Genomic DNA, 21,257 nt, shown 5'->3' on the forward strand with positions numbered 1-21,257 from the left:
GTTTCATTATGTGGAAAACTAAATCTAGTGACTATACTTATGTGTACCTTCTTACATTGATAGCAAAAAGTATTTCACTACCATGTACATTGTTGGCATGCTAACCATTGCGTGAGCCATAAATGTGAGAATTACAAACATTTAGCAATTACTCAACAATACCACCATTTTATAGAGGAACAATTATACAAAACTACAACAAACCATTCTTTCGTCCTCACATTCATAGCTCCAGTTTTCCTCCCCAGTCTCACCCCAATGTCTTCTGTCAGACACAATCAGGTGTAGCACTTGTCGAAAATCTAAAACATTGAACACCTTATGTGACCATATTACTAAACCTCGGAATGCACTAGGAGACTTATTCACAAAGGTAAATTTACATGTCTAAATGTACTAACAAGTAAAAGAACTACTGCACATAAGGAGGTAGAACTTGCTGTTCACCATTTCTGAGTGTAAAGTTACTCCTATATGCAGACCGGCATGCCTTCACCAACTGGTGGATCCTCTTCACAAGGATTTATGAGTGGAATGCAACTACTTGTAACTATACACATATAGGTGGAGACCTCAGCAACAGTGGAAAAATTCTTCCTGTGGTAAAGCAAACGGAAATTAAAATGGTTTTTTAGGACTTTTTGAAAATCATAATTTGTTTATTATAAAATAATTTTACATATGCATTTTAAATCTAGCACTAATAAAAAAAATTGCAGCTCGTTTGTTTAAATATGTATTAAATAATTAAGTGGCATTTATTTAGTTAATTTATAAATAGTATTTCTTTTATTCGTTTTATTAAACAGTGCTCAATATACATTGGATATAGAGTCAGTTAGTCAGTTAAATAGTATTTTAAAACAATATATTATATATATTAAAATTACCAGAAATGTGTTGTGTGTGTGTGTGTGTGTGTATATATATATATCAAGGGCATCTGCCCGAAACGCGTCAGTCCGCTGTATGCTTTTGAAGATTGGTGCTTGAAAATAAAAACATCTTGCCTCAACTTCGGGATTCACTGGTCTCTGTTCGCCACTGGTTGGAGGTTCGGGATCGTTTGTTTGGATTATATATATATATATATATATATATATATATACCACTACAACGGATCACTCAATCCCGAGGCTCTTACCACGGTGAACTCATGGTGGGGTAGCGCACCTCTTATATTCAACACTGTGTCAATTAAATAAAGACCAAACACTCAGTGGCTCTGCTTCAGCAAGCGTGATTTATTGCAGCAATCCACAAACTCAAAGCGTTTCGGAGCTCCCGGCTTCTTGCTCACGAGTAATGTGACCCCTCCTTCATTGCATTTAAATTACACCATGTGGTTCAAAAAGTGAAACCAGACATGTACCGATAATGACCAAATGGTATAACATACCATATTATGTGATGCATTACATTTGTATTTACACACTGATTGTGAATTCATTCAAAAATATATATTTTAAACACTAATTTATAGACCAGAATCTAGGTTGTGCCATTATACTCATTTATCACAACAAATCTTATTTGGGGAAATAGAATTACTAAGATGCAAAAAAATACATTGCAGATGCATAACATTTCAAATAGAGCAAGACCGGTTTTAATTTTACATCCGTTGTCAAATACCTTGAGTGCCTGTACATGGTTTATAAAGTTACGTATTGATACACAGATACATTACGCTAGGCCCGACTGCATTATTTGGGCTTATGCTACTAGATTCAAATGAGTAACACTTTATTAGTATGTCGATGTTGACACTCGACACTGTTCATTTTATTTGATTTATTTGCAAAAGTTTATATAGCGCTGGCTAGACCCAGAGGTATCAGAGCGCTTTACATGAGGATCAGTGAGTTACAGGATACATAATTAACATAGACAGGTATAGACATAGGATAAAAAAAACACAAGAATTCCACAATAATGAGTTATTAATGCGTAAACACGTCTTATGGGGATAGAAAAGGTCGAGGTGGAATGGTAAACAGGGGTAAGGAATGCAGGTAGGAAACACAACGGGAAAGCGAGGAAAACAATGTCCGATGTCCTGCTGGGTAGGTGCCGGCCGAGGGGTGAACCAGAGCCAAACTTCTCTACAGCTGCATAGGACAGGTCCACTGGGCATCAGCCAAGGTTGCTCGGGCACCGCTGTAAGTATAGACAGTTATGGTTTCCGGCATCGTCAAAATTCCATCAAGAGCACCTGTCACGGTGTTGCTGGGAAACGCCGTCCGCCTCATCCTCCAGCTCGCCCCCAGGTCAAGAGCGGAGATAGGAGAGGTGGAAGGGACATTTCCAAAGTCCGTAGATCTTCCCCATTTCCAGCAGCAGAGGTGAGTGTGCGGCATTTGAGCACGGTCCCAGTGGGAGGGGGACCCGGGGTGCTTCAGAGTGCTCCTCCCCTAAATACTCCAGAGCAGTCTCCCTGCATACTCCTGCAGACGTACCTCTCTCGGAAGCTCCGCTGGGCGCTCTTATGTCATGGCATAGATGAGGTCGTCTGTTCTTAATAATTTCTTAAAATCAATAATTTGTTAATGTATCCAATAAACATTACTATTATTCCATCATATTCAAGTGTGCTTCATAACATTTCATCGGGCTTTAAACAATATATAAAACTTTAGCAACACTAAACGGCCCCAGTGGGCTAATTACATTGAGACTGGCCATGATTTGTAAAAATATTTTTTTGCCCAAATGGGCATACGTGGCCTTGTTGATACACCCCACAGTTATCCTCAGTGAGTAGTATTGTGACAGTGCCGATCAAAATCGTATAGCTACACAGTTCCACCCCTGTGAGCTTCTATGGCCATGAAAATCACTACTTCAGACAGTTCCTTAATGTTGTACACTTCTGCCCTAGTGGGCACAAATGGCCATTGGGGTATTAGATCTTCCAAATACCATTGTTAACATTGGTCTTGAAGCCAAACCTTAATCAAAATCTCTCCTACTGATTTATACCTAGTAAATAAAAGACACTATGTTTGTCATGTTAATAGATATCTTAGCTCTCTTGCATCTTGATTCATAAGCAGACCACGTACACCTGTAACGAAAGAACAAGAAAACCACTAAAATTGATGTTAGATTTGATAAACATTGGTTGTCAGGTTGCAAACAGACTTAGTGCATATTCAGTTATTTTTATTAGTGTATGTTAAAGCTAACCCAAATGGACGACCAGTTCTTCATCCAAGTTGTGACTTGTCGGGTAGAGGATGTTGTACTTAATGATCAGTCTAGATTCTAGACGCCTCAATTCCTGTACTCTGTTGCCCAGGAAGTAATAGAGTACAGGAATTGAGGCAATTAGTCACGCTCACTGAAGCAGAGTCACAGAGTGTTTGGTCTATATATGGTTTCCAAAAAGCGCTCCTTCCGACTTCTTGCTGCCCCGAGGGAATTGGCGTACACAACCGGCGGAGCACGCCGGTAATTTAATCCTTGTATCAACAACACTCCAGTACGCTCTCAGTAAACGTCACCCAGCCAGCTTAAATTCCAAGGGCGTTTATTCCATAAAACAACATGTTTCGGCTTACGAGAAGCCTTGTTCACGTTCAATGAAATAGTGCTCACATAGATACTAATAAAGCATTTGGCAATTGACAAGTCACGATGCAGTACATAAGCATAGAAAGGGGACTGAAATGAGTCATACCCCATCTGACAATAGAGCAGCCATTTTGGAATGGTGCGGTTTGTGCAAACTTCTGCCACATGTTATGATTAAGTTTGCACAAAACGCCCCATTCCAAAATGGCTGCTCTATTGTCAGATGGGGTTTGACTCAAACTCGAAACATGTTGTTTTATGGAATAAACACCCTTAGAATTTAAGCTGGCGGGGTGACGTTTACTGAGAGCGTACTGGAGGGTTGTGTTGATACAAGGCTATATATATATATATATATACATATATATATATTATACAAAATATTTTATTTAGTTAAACGGGTTTCCGAGTTAGATTTTTTAAGTCCCTGTCGCCATTATTTTCTAACAATATAGAAGTATCTTGAAGTACCTGTAATGAGTGGCCATGTGTTGTGCTGGATTAAATCGAAGGCTGCGCTATAGAACATTTGGTTCTGTTTGAGACGTTTTTGGCGATAGTAACTTGAGAAGAGTAGCAATTGACTTACTCTTTTATGGGTAGGTGTTTGTGTCTGCGCCGTACACCTCTCCATACCACATCCTAAACCCATCCCACTCAGATGTATTTATTCTCCGTATTCAAGCCATTCCTCTGTCCCTCCCACATTTAGTACTAAAACATATTCCTGCATGTACTGAGATCTCTGCGTACGCGTCTGAGACCTCCACAGAGAAAAAGATAGGAGTGGTGGAGGTAGAGGTATCCACACTTAGGTTAGTAAATAGCATTTTTACAAAACATGAACAGTATTACTGTATTTCTACTTCACATCTTCCAAAGTGGAGTTTGTGAATAGACCCCTTAGTCTTTTATTTTATCTTGATTCCTTGAAATGAGTTATAAGAAGTATGACAACCCCTTATTCCTTTGGTAGAAAATCACTTTAGAATATTGTCTATGTTCCCCTGTGTGGCTCGATTTATCAAAACGACGAGATCTAATCATTTTACCTTTATGAAAAGTGCCAAATCGCAGTGCTGGATTGATAGTAGCTGAGGCAAATTTCACTCCATGCTGCTTAAGTGTAGCAGCCAGGTCTAAAACGATTATATGCAGTCCATTACTACTTAATTTTTTCATATGAGTATCCACATATCGTTTCTTTAGTTATTGTTCTTTATGATATTCACCTTTTTTGTGGATTATAACTTGTTTTTACATTAGCTCAACGCTTGGTGGAGAAAGAAAAAAAATGAACTGTTCAGATTATTTGCAGAGACGAAACAGGAAAGGCCCCCTGTACCTGATTGGCACTGCCTAAGATGCAGATAATCACATACTATATCTAACTTTTTGTCATGTAGAGTGAATCTCATCAAAGAAAATTCAAGTACACCCGTCAACGCAGCTTCACTACTAGATAGTTGTGTTAGACCAACACTTGTTGCTTATGCAAGAGAGGGCTCCCTCTAGCGTAATTGCGAACACTTATATGAGTGTGATAATGTCCTGCAACCAGATGATCTTTCTGTTGGTAGTAACCAAAATAACCAGGGACCCTCACTGCGATACCTAAATTATAAATTGCGGGACACAATGCAGGGCCAAAGCCATGCTGTGCTTAACCAGCACGATTCAACAAAATCAACTGATGCCTTATTAAAGCAACATCTTTAAAAAGTGATCTCCTTGCAGCAGGGGTATCCAATGTAGGTCAGCCAGGTTTGGATCCGTGGCTTATTTTCATGATAAACACTGACCATGTCAATTATTTTCATTTATATTGGCTGTATTTAAATGTATGACTGCAGCCATCCTGGCCAGACTTTAGACACCCTTTCCTTATAATAATTTTGAGCTCATTAAATGGTTTTCCTGTGGAGTATTTTTAGATTTCTGATATGATTTGCACTCACAAAATGCTGTGAAAACCACATGTTGATTAATGAGACCACTTAGATGTTGGAAGCCCATAATTTAGCAGAAGAAGCAAGTAAGGCTGAAACCTCAACATACTGTTGGTACAAAGGTTGAACGTTGGTACAAAGGTTGAACGTTGAAATTAGTTAGCCGTAGTTTTCCTAAAAATCTAAACAGTGCAGAGAATCCAAAATTATGAAAAACAGAAACACGGAAGTTCTTAGCTGTGCAATAAAACAATAGTAGCTTCCAGTAAGCACTGCTTTAATTTAAAATGATGACATAGCATATTCAAATTATTATTGAAATCTGCCCTTCTTTCTTGAAGAGACTTCAAATCAACTGTGTTAGACAATCTGGTTCTTTCTTCTACCCTTAGAAAGTAAAAAGCTGTAAAATATCGTAGCTTAGCCATAGTTTGATGGTCGCCTTAGAATGACAACACATGCTGTCTTACTTGGAAAGTATGACAACGCTAGTAGAAGAGTGGCCACTAGCTCTGGCTGCAGCTAAATGGAAATGCTAAAGTTACCTTTATGTTTTAAAACTTTAGAAATGGTGAACCAAATCAATTAAGACATCCCTCCAGCTAAGCATATATCTTATAGGTGTGTGTCAGCATGCATTTCTACTTCGTATGTCTTCGAAAGGTTAGCGTCATTTTCCATGCTTCATATTCCTTTCAGCAAAGTGTAAATATCTAACATTTGATGTGGAGAAGTTGCAAGAGGTTTCATGAGCTAAAAGTTAACTTGTTTCCCGAAACAACTACACTTTTTTTGTTGAAAGATTGCCCACAAAAAAGTTCGTACTCCCATTAAAGTCAATGGTGGCTAAAACAATTTAAGCAACACAATTGCTACAACTGTATCAATGGAGAGTCTGCTAAGGCAATGAGACATTCATATGTTATATTTTATACGTTCTTAAGTACGTTTCATTGTTTTTTTGGTTGTGGGCGAATGTATAGGCCATGCAGGCGACAATATATTTGATTGGACCACTGCAAGTGACATCAGTGTTTGTTATACATATACTTAACAATTAACAATGTATGATCCAATATTGCCATGAAGAGATTCAATGACATTATAAGACCAAAAAGCTGTGAGGTGCGTACATCAGGCAATATAAGAGCTTATTACACTTGATATGTTTTATGCATTTTTATCTTGCTTTTTTGTACGTAATAAGAATTAAATTACAGTTTTTTTTCAAACCCGGAAAAGTTTATTGCAAATATTGAGCTAGTAAGTGAACTACAAGAATAAGAATATGCTGTTTTATTGTTTGCAATTTTCGGGAAAAACACTTTGCATTGTTACAAAATATATGTAGAAGAGAAAGATTGCTTATGTTGTTTTTATCTTCAAAGAACAGATTGTTGATGAAACAATATACACTTGTCAGAGAAATCATGATATTCGGTATCTGAGGTATTTCCTGCACACTTATGGATTTACTCCATTTGTCATATAATTTGCAAATGTCAACACAAATGTTGTTTCTAGTTCAAATGGATGAAAATATTAGCGCCAGAGAATGTGTCTCTTAATGTCACATGATATCCTTTTCTTGCCACGTTATTTAAACATGATGCTTAATTTGGTCGACCATTGCCATAATTTCCATTTTACATGAGCTCTTAAGGGAATTCAAGTAGCTTCACAATATACAAAACGTTTCTTGTCAAACTTGTAAGTGAAGTGTCTGAGCCAATAACAACATTAACCACTGGCCTTCTTTTAGAGAAATGATCTATTCTGCATCAGTACTTAAATTTAAATGAATAGCATAACATAGCTTTTGTATTTTAACAACATCTTCTCATCCACACAACTGTCAGTTTTTAATAAAGAAATATGATAAGCCAATAGCAACTTCCCCTTACAGCATGCATGTGGGTAGATCCAGGAATCTGCACAGCAACAGTTTTCAATCAACTATTTCAAAGGAATATCTGACCATCACATGGCCAGAGATTGACCAGCTGTGGCCATTGGATACAATAGAATCTGTTAGAACCACTAGCGATTAATCAGGCCTCTCTCCGGCAAATAAGTATTGCAACAACATCATGCTGCGAGATTCTGGGATATAAAGCCTACTGCAGTGCGAGGAGAGAAACCTCATTCATTTTGTGGCCCTAGCTAGCACATACCACGTTTTAGTCATAAACGTAAGGCTCTAGTCCTTCTGAAAGGGAGATATGCAGGATCAGCATATATTTTCATTGTCAGATATTCATCAAGGCAAATAACAGTGCAACTGCTCTGACAGTGTTTCCCTTACAAATCCAAACATTTTGAGTGTTTCATTCAGTGATAGAGATGCCCTTATGGGTAATATGTTTGTAAGACAAATACATTTGCATTTAACTAAACACATTTAGGCAAATAATGGGTATTGTCATTTGCTGCATGACACATTATCGGCACTAAAATAGTGATCCTCCTTTCGAATGCTGTTGGTCATCGATTCCGCCTCAGGGAGCCAACCAAGCAGTTGGCCACAGTGAATCTGCTCAAACCTACATGCAGTAAAAGACACATTTTCATTCTCTTTCATATACGTTTATAATGTAGATATAGACAACACCTCAGCATTTTCGTATCTTCCACAGTCATAAACCACATTTATACAGCCACTTTACACAATGTTACTGTCCATGGTTGTGCAGATCAACAGCTTATGGTTTTAAAAAGAAGAGGGTTTCCATTACCTGTCACCTCCTAAACTTTACCGAATGCAATCCACACTCAAAGATCACACTATTTGCATTCATTTTCTCAGTGGACATGCCTTTTTAGTACAAAGAGCTTATATATTTATTTGCTACTACAAAAGAAAGCTCCTATATTTAACATACAGCTTCAACAATGCACTGAGAACTAAATTGTGGTCAGCGCTTGCTGAAGTGTTCCATTGGATGCCAGAATCACACTTTCCTCTGGAAAATATGCAAGTTATATTGGGTCTAAACAGAGAACTAACAGGAAGATTCCCTGAGCTTAGTCATATGTTCCAGGTTTGCATCCTGACCCATGATTTGTTTTTGTTTTGTAATGATCTTGTAGTCTCCTGTAGGACTGTGCACATGGTCCAAGCCCCTGTAAGCCTATGCAAAACGGTGTGGTGAAATTTGCTTTGTTATGCAAACAGAGGGACATAGCCATTAATAAAGACTAGACAAAAAATATAGCCTCAGCCGTCATTAACCATTTAAATCCAATACTATATTGGGGTGCCTCCTGTTTGGAGACGGTTTCTGAGGTTGATTTCTTGGGGGTGCATTTTAGTGATCATCACTTAGTTTATGCATGACTATAATTTTGAAAGATGTAGCATTTCGAGACAATTTGTTCATTTGATTTCATGTATATGTTACATTTTGAAATTATGTGTTTATGTGAACGATCAAACCAAAGTAAATACATATCTGTAACATCACTATGTCACATGCTTTGGTCCAATAAAAGCAATCAGCACCTCCTCATAGTCTATGCAGCAGATACATTCTAAAAGCATCTATAAGAACGTCTTAAAAACTGCAGTCATGGGTGAATGTTATTATTATGGACTTGATTCGAGGCTAAACCTCAATGTTCCTTTGAAATGGAAATGGTCATAGGCCGATGCTTCCTGATACGCTTCCCCACTCACTCACCCTACTGGGATGTGGGCATTTCATTGCACTTCATGCTGTCAGTTTCCGAAATCTGCAGCATCTGTAGATTGTGTTTATTGGATAACAGATTTAAATCTTGAATAGCAATTAACGTTAAGGCTTTATCACAGATTTAATAATGCACCTAAATCTGAATCCGACATTAACCGGTTCCTGTTCCTCTTTTCTTGTTGCTTGAGAAAGCGTGTTGAAGATAAATGCTCAGGAAAGTGATGGACATTTGGTGGAGGAAAGCATACTACCGTTTGGGCAAGCGATTTACAAACAACTCAGCCGCATCTCTTCCAGTTGGCCTCAGACGTTATGTGCATTTCCGGTCCTCGGCCACCCCAGGCAGAAAAAGATACATTTGTGTTTTTTATATAGAGATTTTGTGTTAAATGTCTTCGGTGTACTTGATTACACTATTATTCGATGGAGATGTTCAAGTTCCCCTTAAGTGGTGGAGCACAAAAGAGCGTAGTTAAACTAAATCATTTACTGTAGCATATAATAATTCATTCCATTTCATATAACCTTCAGGTATGCGTGTGCTTAGTACATAAAAATAATAAACTAGATAAATGAAAAACATTAAATACATTATTACACTTCACAATTAATCAAAGAGGTTATTAAACTACTGAAAAGTTTTTAGAAATAATGGCTGGGCAGTTCTCGAAGACCCCTCTTTAATAGTATTCTATTGTACATTTTTTCAGCAAACTTAGTAGTGGAAGAGCGAACACGGCAGATGAAAATGAAAGTGAATCGTTTTAAGCAGGCATCAGGTTCTGGGTCTAGTCAAGAACTGGAGCGCGAGCAATATACCAAGGTAAGGGTACTAGTGTGTATGTTGTCTCCTTTTTGATACATTCATGACGTAGTAGATCAGTTCTGGCATTTTTGTGAAGAATTTTTTTAATGTTTACTTCAAATATGTGTATTAACTTATTGATCCATACACTCAGCACGCCATACAAAATAGATCAGACATTGCTATATGAAGTAATCATTATGTAAAAAAAAAAGCCAAGATTTTTACTTTCTGCAGAATTGTGTGCAATTACAATAAGTGCTATAAGTAAATTCATTATATTACTGTCGGAAAATTATGGTCGCATTTTAAATGCTTAACAAGTCGACAAGCTTGTGAGGTAAGTTCGCCATTAGCCAGGAAGTAAACAAAATCAAAAACTTCAATTACTGACCACACTGTTATCTCATTTCTGTTCTTCTTTATTTAAAGGAACAATACAAATGACACGTTATGAGCTTTTCTTAGCCAAACCACACGTGGGATTCGGCAGATAAACATTTGTCCCTGTTTGTGCATGCATAGGGGCAAAAAACAAATTCACTGCTCCCACGTTAACCGCATGCGTGCGGCCGTGATTTTTGCGCTGTGCGACTATTTACGAAAAGCCGTGTTACATGACGAGCTGAGCTCGTCATGAGCATGCGAGCGGCGCAACTCATGACGAGCTCAGCTCGTCATGCGCGGAACCTGGCCTGATATGCATTCAGGTGCTTTGAAGTTTCCATTAAGTCATGAAACTGAGTCAAGACCCAGGGTGAGACTGGGCACCAAGTAAAAGTTGCCCCCATTAGTGAATTAGACAGCTAAAAAAGTGGTCCATGTTTGCAAATTGGATCTGTTTTTATCTGTAAAGACTCTCTGTATAAGTTTTATGTAAAATATGTAAGAGTGCCTATATTTGAGCTTCCTGCAGGTAGTGTGTGGTTTCATAACAGGCACATCACCAATAAAAATCGGTCCAGCCGATCATAAAACAGGCCAACAAACAAGCAAAAATCAGCACACATAATGACCTGTCAAACCAGCCCGTTGGGCACTTCCTAATTGCCCTAAAAGCTAGCCAGACCCTCTGGTGACCACATTCTTCATGAGTATGGAGTTAACTGGAAGAATTGGTAATGGGCAAAACATGGCGAGGTCTGCTGGAGCCAACAATGTATTTCTAGAGAAAACAATGATCATCTTCACTACTGAGGGAGCAACTTTTTTGCTTCTGAAAATCACAAAAAAGTGAAGACCGTTCAAAAGAAAATCACTGGAACACGAGCTGTAAAGTAGGAGTTTAGGTGCAAAAATCGGGTAAGCCATCTTTTTCTCTGACCTTAAAGGCAATGGGCCATGGTCACAGAGGTTTTTCAAACAACATGAAAGGGGAGTTCCCAATGATAAAAGTAGGGAAAAATCTCCAACACTACAAGGAACGCCCACAGAACAGCTAAGTGATATCAAATATTTATTTTTATTCGCATAAAAACATTTTTTTAATTATCAAAAATAGTTAATGCACAATATATTTCTTTCTTATATTTTTGTATACATTTTTCTTAGAAGAACATACATAACAATATATATAACATCAGCCTGAGGACACTAGGAACAATAAAACATTGGCACAGAATTCACTCATGAACAATCAATGGCCTGTCCCTAAATACTATGAGGTCAATGACCCCTAATTAATACTAAATTTGTTTAGTCAAACAGAGGGTACTCTACGGCCTTCTATCTGTGTGTGCTAGTAACAGTCACTGCCTTCAATACTAAAAGCTTAAAAACCTTATATGTGTATGCATGAGAACCCAGGCTAATCCTATCACCTCGCTAGACCTTTCTACTGTGAAAAGGGGGAGGGGAGGTTGGCAGAGCCTCACGGGAGCAACACCCGGGGGAGGATGTGACAGGCTGGTACTCGCCTGAATCCTCACTTCTCATCATCAGCTACTGCCAACCAGGAAAGAAAAGGGGATAAAGGCTGTGCAAAGAAAACAAAAACCATTATGTGTTACAAGTGTTTAGTGACCCAATGCGGTATGCGAAAACCTCATGTACTCGAAATCTGGACCCGCCGCCTTAAAAAGAGCTGAGCTATACTGGCAACTACACCTTTATTCTGTGCTGTATGCCCACTCTACTAAAAACAACCGACATGTTTCATCACCGACGTATACTTTACCGGTGATTTCATCAGGGTTTATGGGTCAGCGTGAGTCTTGCACGTCTTGATTCTCCCTTTATTGTACCTGTAGTTACACATGGAATACAACCACACATACACTTATATTTACTCACTGTGTGGGAATACACATTAAAAAAATTAAAAAATTAAAAAATTGGCATCTCTACACTTGATTCTGATAGTATTCATCATACATTACCAGGTGGCCCATTTGGTTGAGCCTACCAGGCCCCCGTAGAAGAATCTGGGACTGTAGGACCCTTTAAACAGTTAGTGGGTTCCGTGTACCGCCTATAGGTCGGTGTCTGCAAAGACAAACGAAGAAGGATATGCAGTACCTTGTCAATTCGTCATTTGCAAGTCACTCTCAAGGGCCCTTGTCCCTGAACGTTATGGTCTCTAAGTTTATATCTTATGGGTTATTAAATGTCTCTGACAATTCACTCACTCATTCAATCAAACCGAAATCATTCCCATACCACTACACACAATCACATTCAGACAGAGACATCACACGGCTCTGCTCGTGTTTAGCTCGGCCTGGGTGTCCTTCAATCTACCCTCCTCCACCGGGTCTGGGACCCAGTGGAGGAGGGTAAACTTGTTACCTGTTTTAACACTTATTATTTCTTGTAGATAGCACATTTTTTCATGGTCCTGAAGAATCGCAGGGTTAATACACCAGACAGTGAGAAGCATGTTGACCGACACACTCTAACAGGAGCACCTAGACCCACAGAGTGGTACATGATAGCGCCCTGTTACACTTCTTTTAATTAGGACAGGAAACCCCCAGAATAAAGTTTGTCCATTCAAGGTACTCCCAGCCCTATTTTAATTCACCAAAATGCATCTAAACTTCTTGGCCCTACACCCGCACTCATCTTACGGCAGTTGGATAGAAGATCTCCGACAAAGAGCCCCTTCTTAGGTAGCCCGTTGGGAATTGCACCGCCGCCCCAACGAGGAGCAGCCCAGATGATGAAGCATGACACCTGAAAGGGTGTGTGAGGGCATTATGATCCAACAAAAGGATCCCCACTACCACCCTTTTTAGAGTACAGTGAGGTTCTATCACTTGGCTTCTCCAAACAGCTACTTTCTTCTTTCCTTTTTTGAGAGAGGAACAACATAGAGCTCTTTTGTATAATAATATTTTTAAAACAATATTTAGGAACTAAAAGTCTGTTTTGCTGATGATCTGACATACAGAATCAACCGACTGTCATTGGCGTAGGGAGTTGCTGGCTAAAATGTTGCTTCGTTGGTACTTTAGTCAGTACACATTACACAGACAGAATACAAAAGTACTGGATGCTTCCTTGAGGCAATGTGAGAAGTACTGGAGTGATTAAAGTAGATTTGTATTGCGGGGCTTCTTCAACACCAGAATGGGATTCCTATGGGGAGAAACAATCCCCCTGAGTCTCTAATGAATGGAACAGCATTAAAGGGTTGCTTCTCGTGGAAAAACAAACAGTAGTTGTTATTTGGATGAAGGCTATAAATCTTCTTATAAAATTTCTTGATCATATGGCACACTATACATTTTTTTTATTTATAAATGAGGGAAATGTGACAGGATATGAGCTGTTTGGAGTTCCTTTTTTGGGATATTAAGACAAGGAATTTAGAGAACTGTCATGTCCAAGATATCGGTAAGAATCCTGTGAGTGACTACACATGCTCAAGTCTACCTAGGTAATCTAGGCCTTAAAGGGTAAAAGGATGCACCAAGGAGGAGTAATACGTCGTTTCTGGGGTCGTTTGTGTTCATGTTTTTATTGAAAAAATTTATAACCGCTATTGAGATCCACGTATTAAACAATGACTGATTTCAGGGAGGGGTTCAGCATTAGGATGATGGTAAGCAGGGCCAGCTTTAGCGCTAATGGCACCCGGCACAGCCATCTTTTTTGGCAAACCCAACCCAATGACTTCATTCCCCATAGATTCCCTCACTACCACTACCTTGCACTACCAGTCCCTCTTCATCTCTCCATATCCCCTCTCTCACATACATTTTATTTGTTTTCTAGCGCTACTGACACCAGTGTAGGGTGCAAGAGCACTTTATGTAGAGACACTGAATCATATGTGTCTAAATCAGTCTATTGTTAATGTTACATAAGCCAATGAGGGTTGCACAGTGTAAGAATCACGTCATCTATTCTAGTTGGCAGTATATTTTAAGAGTGTTTGATATTGAGTAGCACAAACATACTACAGTGGTTGGGGTTGGCTTTTGTAATAAAATTGTATTTCTACCCAAACAAACCCTTATGAGCAACATAAGGATAAAGAAAGACTGGAGAGAAAAACACTAGGTTCTATCCTATACCATGCAGTTTGCAAGCAGCTCTTTGATGACAATTCAGAGGCTACTGTGATGTATTAAGATTGTAATTTATGAACCGCAAGTAACAGAGGGATTTTTGTAACAAAAGTAATAACCCACTGTGGGCTTACTCACAGTGCTTAATTACTGATTTTCAATCATGCTGCATAGATTAAAAATCGTGTACTCTGGTTGTGGTTAACACATGTTATTTATAATTAGTGCACATACATAAACCATACATGCTATAGTAGATCTACAAAGAATAATCAGCCATGGCTTCTCTCCTCTCAACAACGATAATAAATAACAACTTACAGTTAGTCTGCCCAGATGCATATATATGTGTGAGTGTGTATGTGTGTATATATATATATATATATATATATATATATATATATATATATATATAAAGCTTGTTCATGGAACGTTTTGGGTAATCCGTCAAGCGGAGCTTCTAAAATCCTTTTTTTCCAACAGTAAACGCATAATAGATACTGCAGAGATGGCTAAATGAAATTCAACCACATTTGTCAGAAAGCTAGATCTTGGTCGAGGAAGTGTGCATTTCGTGATTTGATGAAAATCAGTTCAGTAGTTTTTGAGAAATTAAGGTATGAAATGTGTATATATATCATGCTGCAGAGGCTCCGTGGAGCTGGCAGATCTAAAGATAAGATCTCATTGGCTGCCTCCACATCAACAAAGATATAGCAGCAGCCATTTTAGGACTCGCCACTGTCTTAAAAAAAGAAAGTGATAACAAATATACATAGGGGGGCAGGGTAGGGATACTCTGCCACCCTAGGGGTTGTGGCACAAAACTTTTTATTTAATTGCAAATTTGCAGAGGATCTGGGGACAAATGCAAAAGAATAAAAGGGTGGACTCCTGCCCCTTAAAACAAAAGCCCCCCCGGGGTGGGCCAGGCTCTGGTGTTTTGCGCAATGATTTAATTAGGAGAGGGGACTTGTGTCCCCCTTCCCAAGCCTTTAGGATGCCACTGGAACTCCATCTCCTGGGTCTGAGCTCATAGAGACCCCGGAAACAGCACCCCTGGGAACGAGTTTAACATTTAAGGCAGGGAGGATACCCTCCCAAGCCATATACACTAACCAACTACAGGAGTTAGCCCGTAGACCCGGTAGAGACCAGGGCAATGGTGTGTAACATACAGCAATGTCTCATAGGATATTATTTGTCAGACAATTTTTAAAGAAGCAAAAGTAGTTGCTTTGAGCACAGAAGGAGAAGAGGGGGACAATAATTTGCAGAGACAAAAAAAACATATATTTAAAGGCAAAGAAAGCACTGTGTTACATTAAATGACATGCAACCTGTGTTTATTCTGTGCACAAGTGCTTGTGAAATGGTGAATGGCGCAAGTGACATGTGAGGAAGTATGTACTGCGGGTAGTGGGCACACAACAAAACAGATTATATACAAGGTGTATTCGCAGTAATACCCATACAGTGAATACAAATAAATACAGAGTGATTTCACTGGGTAAACACGAAAGAGGCGCTGCAGCTTTTTGGCTTGTTTGCAATGTTAGGCCACCATCAGGACAAGGTTACAGATAATTACATAACAGTGCTGTCGGGGAGAATAGAAAAACTCAGTATGTGGACCAAGGTACGGGATACCACACGAAAGGGGAAAGGGCATGATCGCTTAAAGGTGAGCTAAAGCGGAGAGTCTATGACAGGTAAGGTGAGGCAGCTAAGCCAGAGTGGCAAGAGCTGGGAGGTGCACGGGCAGGAAGAATACCCCGTGTCTAGGCTCAGAGAAATGGAGAGATGTGAAGGGCGGGCGACAAGGAGTGGGGAACTAGAACATGACCGTAAGGATCATGGGTGTGGTATAAGGAAAACTGCTAAGGAGCTGTAGTGCGGAAAAACTTTCTGACAGCCAGCGAATCGCGGTGGAGATGAAGTGGTCTCAGGGGGAGGAAGAAGGGAATCCAGCTGTGGGGGAAGGAACCGGAGTTAGGGGATGGGCAGCGCGGACAGTGAACTGGTGTGAAACTAAACAATTTGGTCACTTACTGGTAGTATACCGATTGGGTCCACTGGGTGTGGTAGGTCCAGGTGGGAAAACTGCGATGAGGGCAGTGGAAGGATAGGAAGCATCATGGTATATCTGTTTGGAATGGGAAAGTGGGTGAGAGGGGGCCATCAGAGTCCAATTGAATAAAATGGGAGGCGGGCGAGGTGGGAACTTACTGGATGGTAGCGCATTCCTGTTAAGAAGGTCCAATTACTGCAGGCCTACCTGGGCGTATGGAGTACGGTCCTCAGGTGCGGAGAGCTGCGTACGAAGCAGCAGTAGGATTGAAGGCGTCACAGCATGTCCATCTAAAATTATGAGTGAAGGAAAGGGGGTCAAAGAGTGTAACAGTATGGAAAATGTTGGATAGCGGAGGGGAAAAAATTACTATTCCCACTCTTGAAAGTGCAACGGTAGGGAAAGTGTTGGATAGCTGAGGGATATACATTAATATTCCCACTCCAGCGAGTGCAACAGTAGGGAAAGTGAAGGAGAGTAGGATCTGGTCTCATGGTTACCCCCACTTTTTGCTGCTGTTTCACTGTTTTTCGACTTTAGTCTGGCTGGGGCCCTGCTATCCAGGACCCCAGCCTAGCTGCTTCCTCCTCTCTAAATTGATTCCAAGTACTTTAGGTACACTCCAGTTTGGTTACTGGGGTAGCCTTATGAGTCCCTTGTATATGGTACCTTCGGTATCAAGGGCATAGGTACCCCAGAGGCCTACCAGGGGCTGCAGCATATATTATGCCACCCCTGGGAAGCCTTCTGAAATGGCACCACAGGACTGCTACTGCAGCCTGGGTAAGGTGGTGCATGCACCCCTTACTTAGATATAGGTTACATATATCTACCTTAAATCACTACACACATAAACCTATCAGTCATCCCTATGGCAGGTTTTATCAATCCTGAAGGCAGGGTGCTGGGTTTTGTGTGAGAGGGTGCCCATGCATGAACAGGGCCCCTCTGCAGCCTTCAGAATCAATCTATTCTTTGGGGCTGTTCTGTGATGCAGACAAACCATATACTGTTAAGTGCATTATGACCTCGCGGTAAATGCTAACTTTGGAATGGATGCACGGAAACATGTCGTATTTAGTGTCAAACACTTTGAAATCATACACCCCGCCAATCCTCCCATAGGTGGGTCCCCAGAGTAAGTCAACCCCTTCCTTGGGTATAAGAAAGCAACCCCTGACTACAGGACTCTAGATTACACCTGGACAAAACTCTGCTACAGATATCCTGGAACTTCGACCATCTACACGACTAGATGACTGAAGAATCTCCCTTGTAGTAAAGGAGTTACTCCCTTGCTTGGTAGGCACCAACGACGCTTCTGACCAGTCTGCATCTCCGAAGCTCCGCCAGACTCAGCCCAGAAGGTGGATTTCCAGACTTCTCCGAGGCTGACCGGAGTCCCCAGCAAAGCTCAGTCCCGCAGCCCTCGTGAGTACAGTTGAACCGGAACTCCTGGACACGTGCACATTTGTAAGTGCATCAGCTTCTCGACATCCCTAGAGGCTGTGCATTGGGTTACTTGCAGCCCAGACCCGAGCACCTTTTCCACCGAAGATTGCTGGCCTACACTCCACAAGTGTTCCGTGAGCCGGCCCTTTGTGTTTTCGCTCGAGGTACCTTCGCGATCCCTGGTCCGTTGAATGGTGGGTCCCTGAGAAGGCAGCTTTGACTCTCTGTGGGTTCCCTGGTTGCTCCAGACGTGCCCTGACTCTCCACCACTTGGTGAGTCCCTCAGACCTTGCTGGTCCGCACCAACGCATTTCTTCTCTTTCTACATGGGTTGCTGTTGCCAAGGTTTGTGGGGTCCAATCCAGTCACTGACGCCGCAGCACTCGACATCCTTTATGGGACAGCTCGACTCTAGCTCCTCGTCAACGCCTCCTGTTCCTCGTGGCTGCAGAGTCAAACTACATCTCTTCAACCTGAAATCATCCGACAGCGGTGGGCATTCGTCTATCGCGCCCCTGTTCACAGGCAAGTGACCCAGACTCTGCTCCTCTGCTTTCAGGTTCCTCTCATTTTGATCCAGGCTTGGATCACACAGGACACTTTCCACTTGACGGCAGCAGCACTGTGAAGCAGATCGCCATTGACATCAACTACGGTTCCCGACACCAAAGACACCTATGCACCCGGCTTCCCTGGGTGAGGTAATTTGAGCACTCCGTTGCTCCCCTGGGTGTTGACCCTAGAACCCCTTATGTCTTAAGGCGTTTGCTCAAAGTCCCCTCCTAAGTGTCCTTAATCATTAAATGTCCAACCGCTACTTTCCCCATAGAAGCTAACGGCGTCTCGCGGCTGTGTCCTCACACTGCACGCGTTCCCCGTGGGTCCCCTGTGTCACTACCTTTGGGTGGTTCCTTGTGGCCCCAGCAATTCTACAGGCTCTAGGCCTTGTGTCTAGTCAAGTCGTGGTTCTTATACCACTTTCTTAATATATGGTTTGATACGCCCCTAGGGCTCAACGTATATTGTGCTAATTTACTGTGATAAATTAAGTGTAACGTATGTGCTTTGACCTCTAGCCTCATAAAGAGACTAGTAGGGTGTGTTTAGAATAAATACATATATTTTATATATATACCTGGTGTGGTTCTCCTTTTATTTGGTCATTTAAGAGATTATAGACTGGTAAAACAAGCTGCTTTACATTCCTTCAAGACTTAGCCTGAAAGCTGCTCTCCATAGCTACCACTAGGATAGCTTTCAAATAAGGTTGTCTTTAACCTATCACCTCTAAGGGGTTGTTTGGACTGGTGCAAGGTGCCCACTATAACTAGTGGACTGCATATGCCAGGCCAACTTCTCACAGAAAGTGTTGGACAGCTGAGGGGAATAATTTACTATTCCCACTCCAAGGAGCGTAAAAGTACGGAAAGTGTTGGATAGCAGAGGAGTAAAAATTACTATTGCCACTCCAGTGGGTCCAACAGTAGAGAAAGTGTTGGATAGCGGAGGGGAATAAGTTACAATTACCTCTCCAGCAAGTGCAACAGTAGGGAAAGTTTTGGATAGCGGAGGGATAAAAATGACTATTCCCAATCCAGTGAGTGCAACAGTAGGGAAAGTGTTGGATAGCGGAGGGGAATCATTTACTATCCCCACTCCAATGAGTGCAACAGTAAGGAAAGTGTTGGAAAGAGGAGGGGAAAAAATTATTATTGCCACTCCAATGAGTGCAACAGTTGGGAAAGTGTTGGATAGCAGAGGGAAATAGTTTACTATTCCCACTCCATCAAGTGCAACACTAGGGAAAGTATTGGATAGCGGAGGGATAAAAATTACTATTCCCACTGCAGTGAGTGCAACAGTAGGGAAAGTGTTAGATAGCGGTGGGCTAAAAATGACTATTCCCACTCCAGTGAGTGCAACAGTAGGGAACGTGTTGGATAGCCAAGGGGAAAAATGTACTATTCCCACTCCAATGAGTGCAACAGTAGGGAAAGTGTTGGATAGCGGAGGTTGATAATATTACAGTTCTCACTCATGTGAGTGCAACAGTAGGGAAAGTGTTGGATAGCAGAGGTTGATAAAATTACTATTCCCACTCCTGTGACTGCAACAGTAGGGAAAGTGATGGATAGCGGGGGGTAAAAATTACTATTCCCACTCCAGCGAGTGCAACAGTAGAGAAAGTGTTGGATAGCGTAGGGATAAAAATTTCTATTCCCACTAAAGAAAATTCAAATATTAAAAACAAACAAAATATCAACTACAATACAAAATATAATTTAAAAAAACAAAACATATATAAAATATAAAAATTTACAACACATAGACACATATAATGTATAAAAAATCTACATTTTGCAGAAAAAGATTACGTTTTTTAAATTTGCCTAAGAGTTAACCAACAAATAAATATTTTGGAATAGAAACATGTTTTAATTGAAAAAATGATTATTACATAAATGTAATATTTTTTTCCTACCCTATAATACTACACAATATACAGCACCCATCAATTTTTTTTAACAGAAGTGTACCTCCATAATTAACACAATTACTTATCAATTAAACACATATTCATAATTAAAAACCTAAAAATGAATGTACTAAACAAATGTTACAGCTATAGAACCTAAATCCCCAAACAAAATAAAAATAAACAATTACTAAAAATAATTATCAATAAATGAATATTAATGATCATGTAATAATTAATTAATTGAAACTAAATTACTTTTCACCCTCTGTCCCAATAAACACCAAAACACACCTAGAACTATTTACACAATTTCCATAACTAATTTACCATTAATAAATTAATATCAATTAACAACAAATCATTAATTAATTATAAATAAATTACCTCTCATCATATTCCGCTATAAGTGCCACCACCAATTTCTTAAAACTTGACACAATTGACGTATTTAATTAACAATTAATTAATGAATTAATAACAATTAACAAGCAAAATATAAATATTTATTAATAAATTAATTCACACAATCAACACTATAAAATAAAACATCATAATAAACATTATATTAAAAATATTAATAAATGTATTAAAATTAAATTACTTTCCACCCTATTCCCCTATAAACCCATAACCCGTTACGGAACTGAAATGCAAAAATGTATTGAAATTAAATTAATAATTTCCAAAAATTTAACACATCTATTAAAAAACAAATGCAA

The 21,257-nt window shown here is 40.0% G+C and overlaps 1 protein-coding gene across 7 annotated transcripts in view; it reads left to right on the plus strand.

Annotated features, from left to right (window-relative positions):
- The window catches only part of RIMS1 (regulating synaptic membrane exocytosis 1), a 2,308,950-nt gene that overhangs the window by 1,720,782 nt on the left and 566,911 nt on the right, over positions 1–21,257 (plus strand). For all 7 annotated transcript variants that reach the window (XM_078648052.1, XM_078648043.1, XM_078648046.1 and 4 more), the window contains one exon: positions 9,928–10,040. In XM_078648052.1, the coding sequence (XP_078504178.1) occupies positions 9,928–10,040 (113 nt within the window). The remainder of the gene's footprint in view (positions 1–9,927; positions 10,041–21,257) is intronic.

This window comes from Lissotriton helveticus, chromosome 6 (genome assembly GCF_964261635.1).
Source record: "Lissotriton helveticus chromosome 6, aLisHel1.1, whole genome shotgun sequence".
Classification (NCBI taxonomy): domain Eukaryota; kingdom Metazoa; phylum Chordata; class Amphibia; order Caudata; family Salamandridae; genus Lissotriton; species Lissotriton helveticus.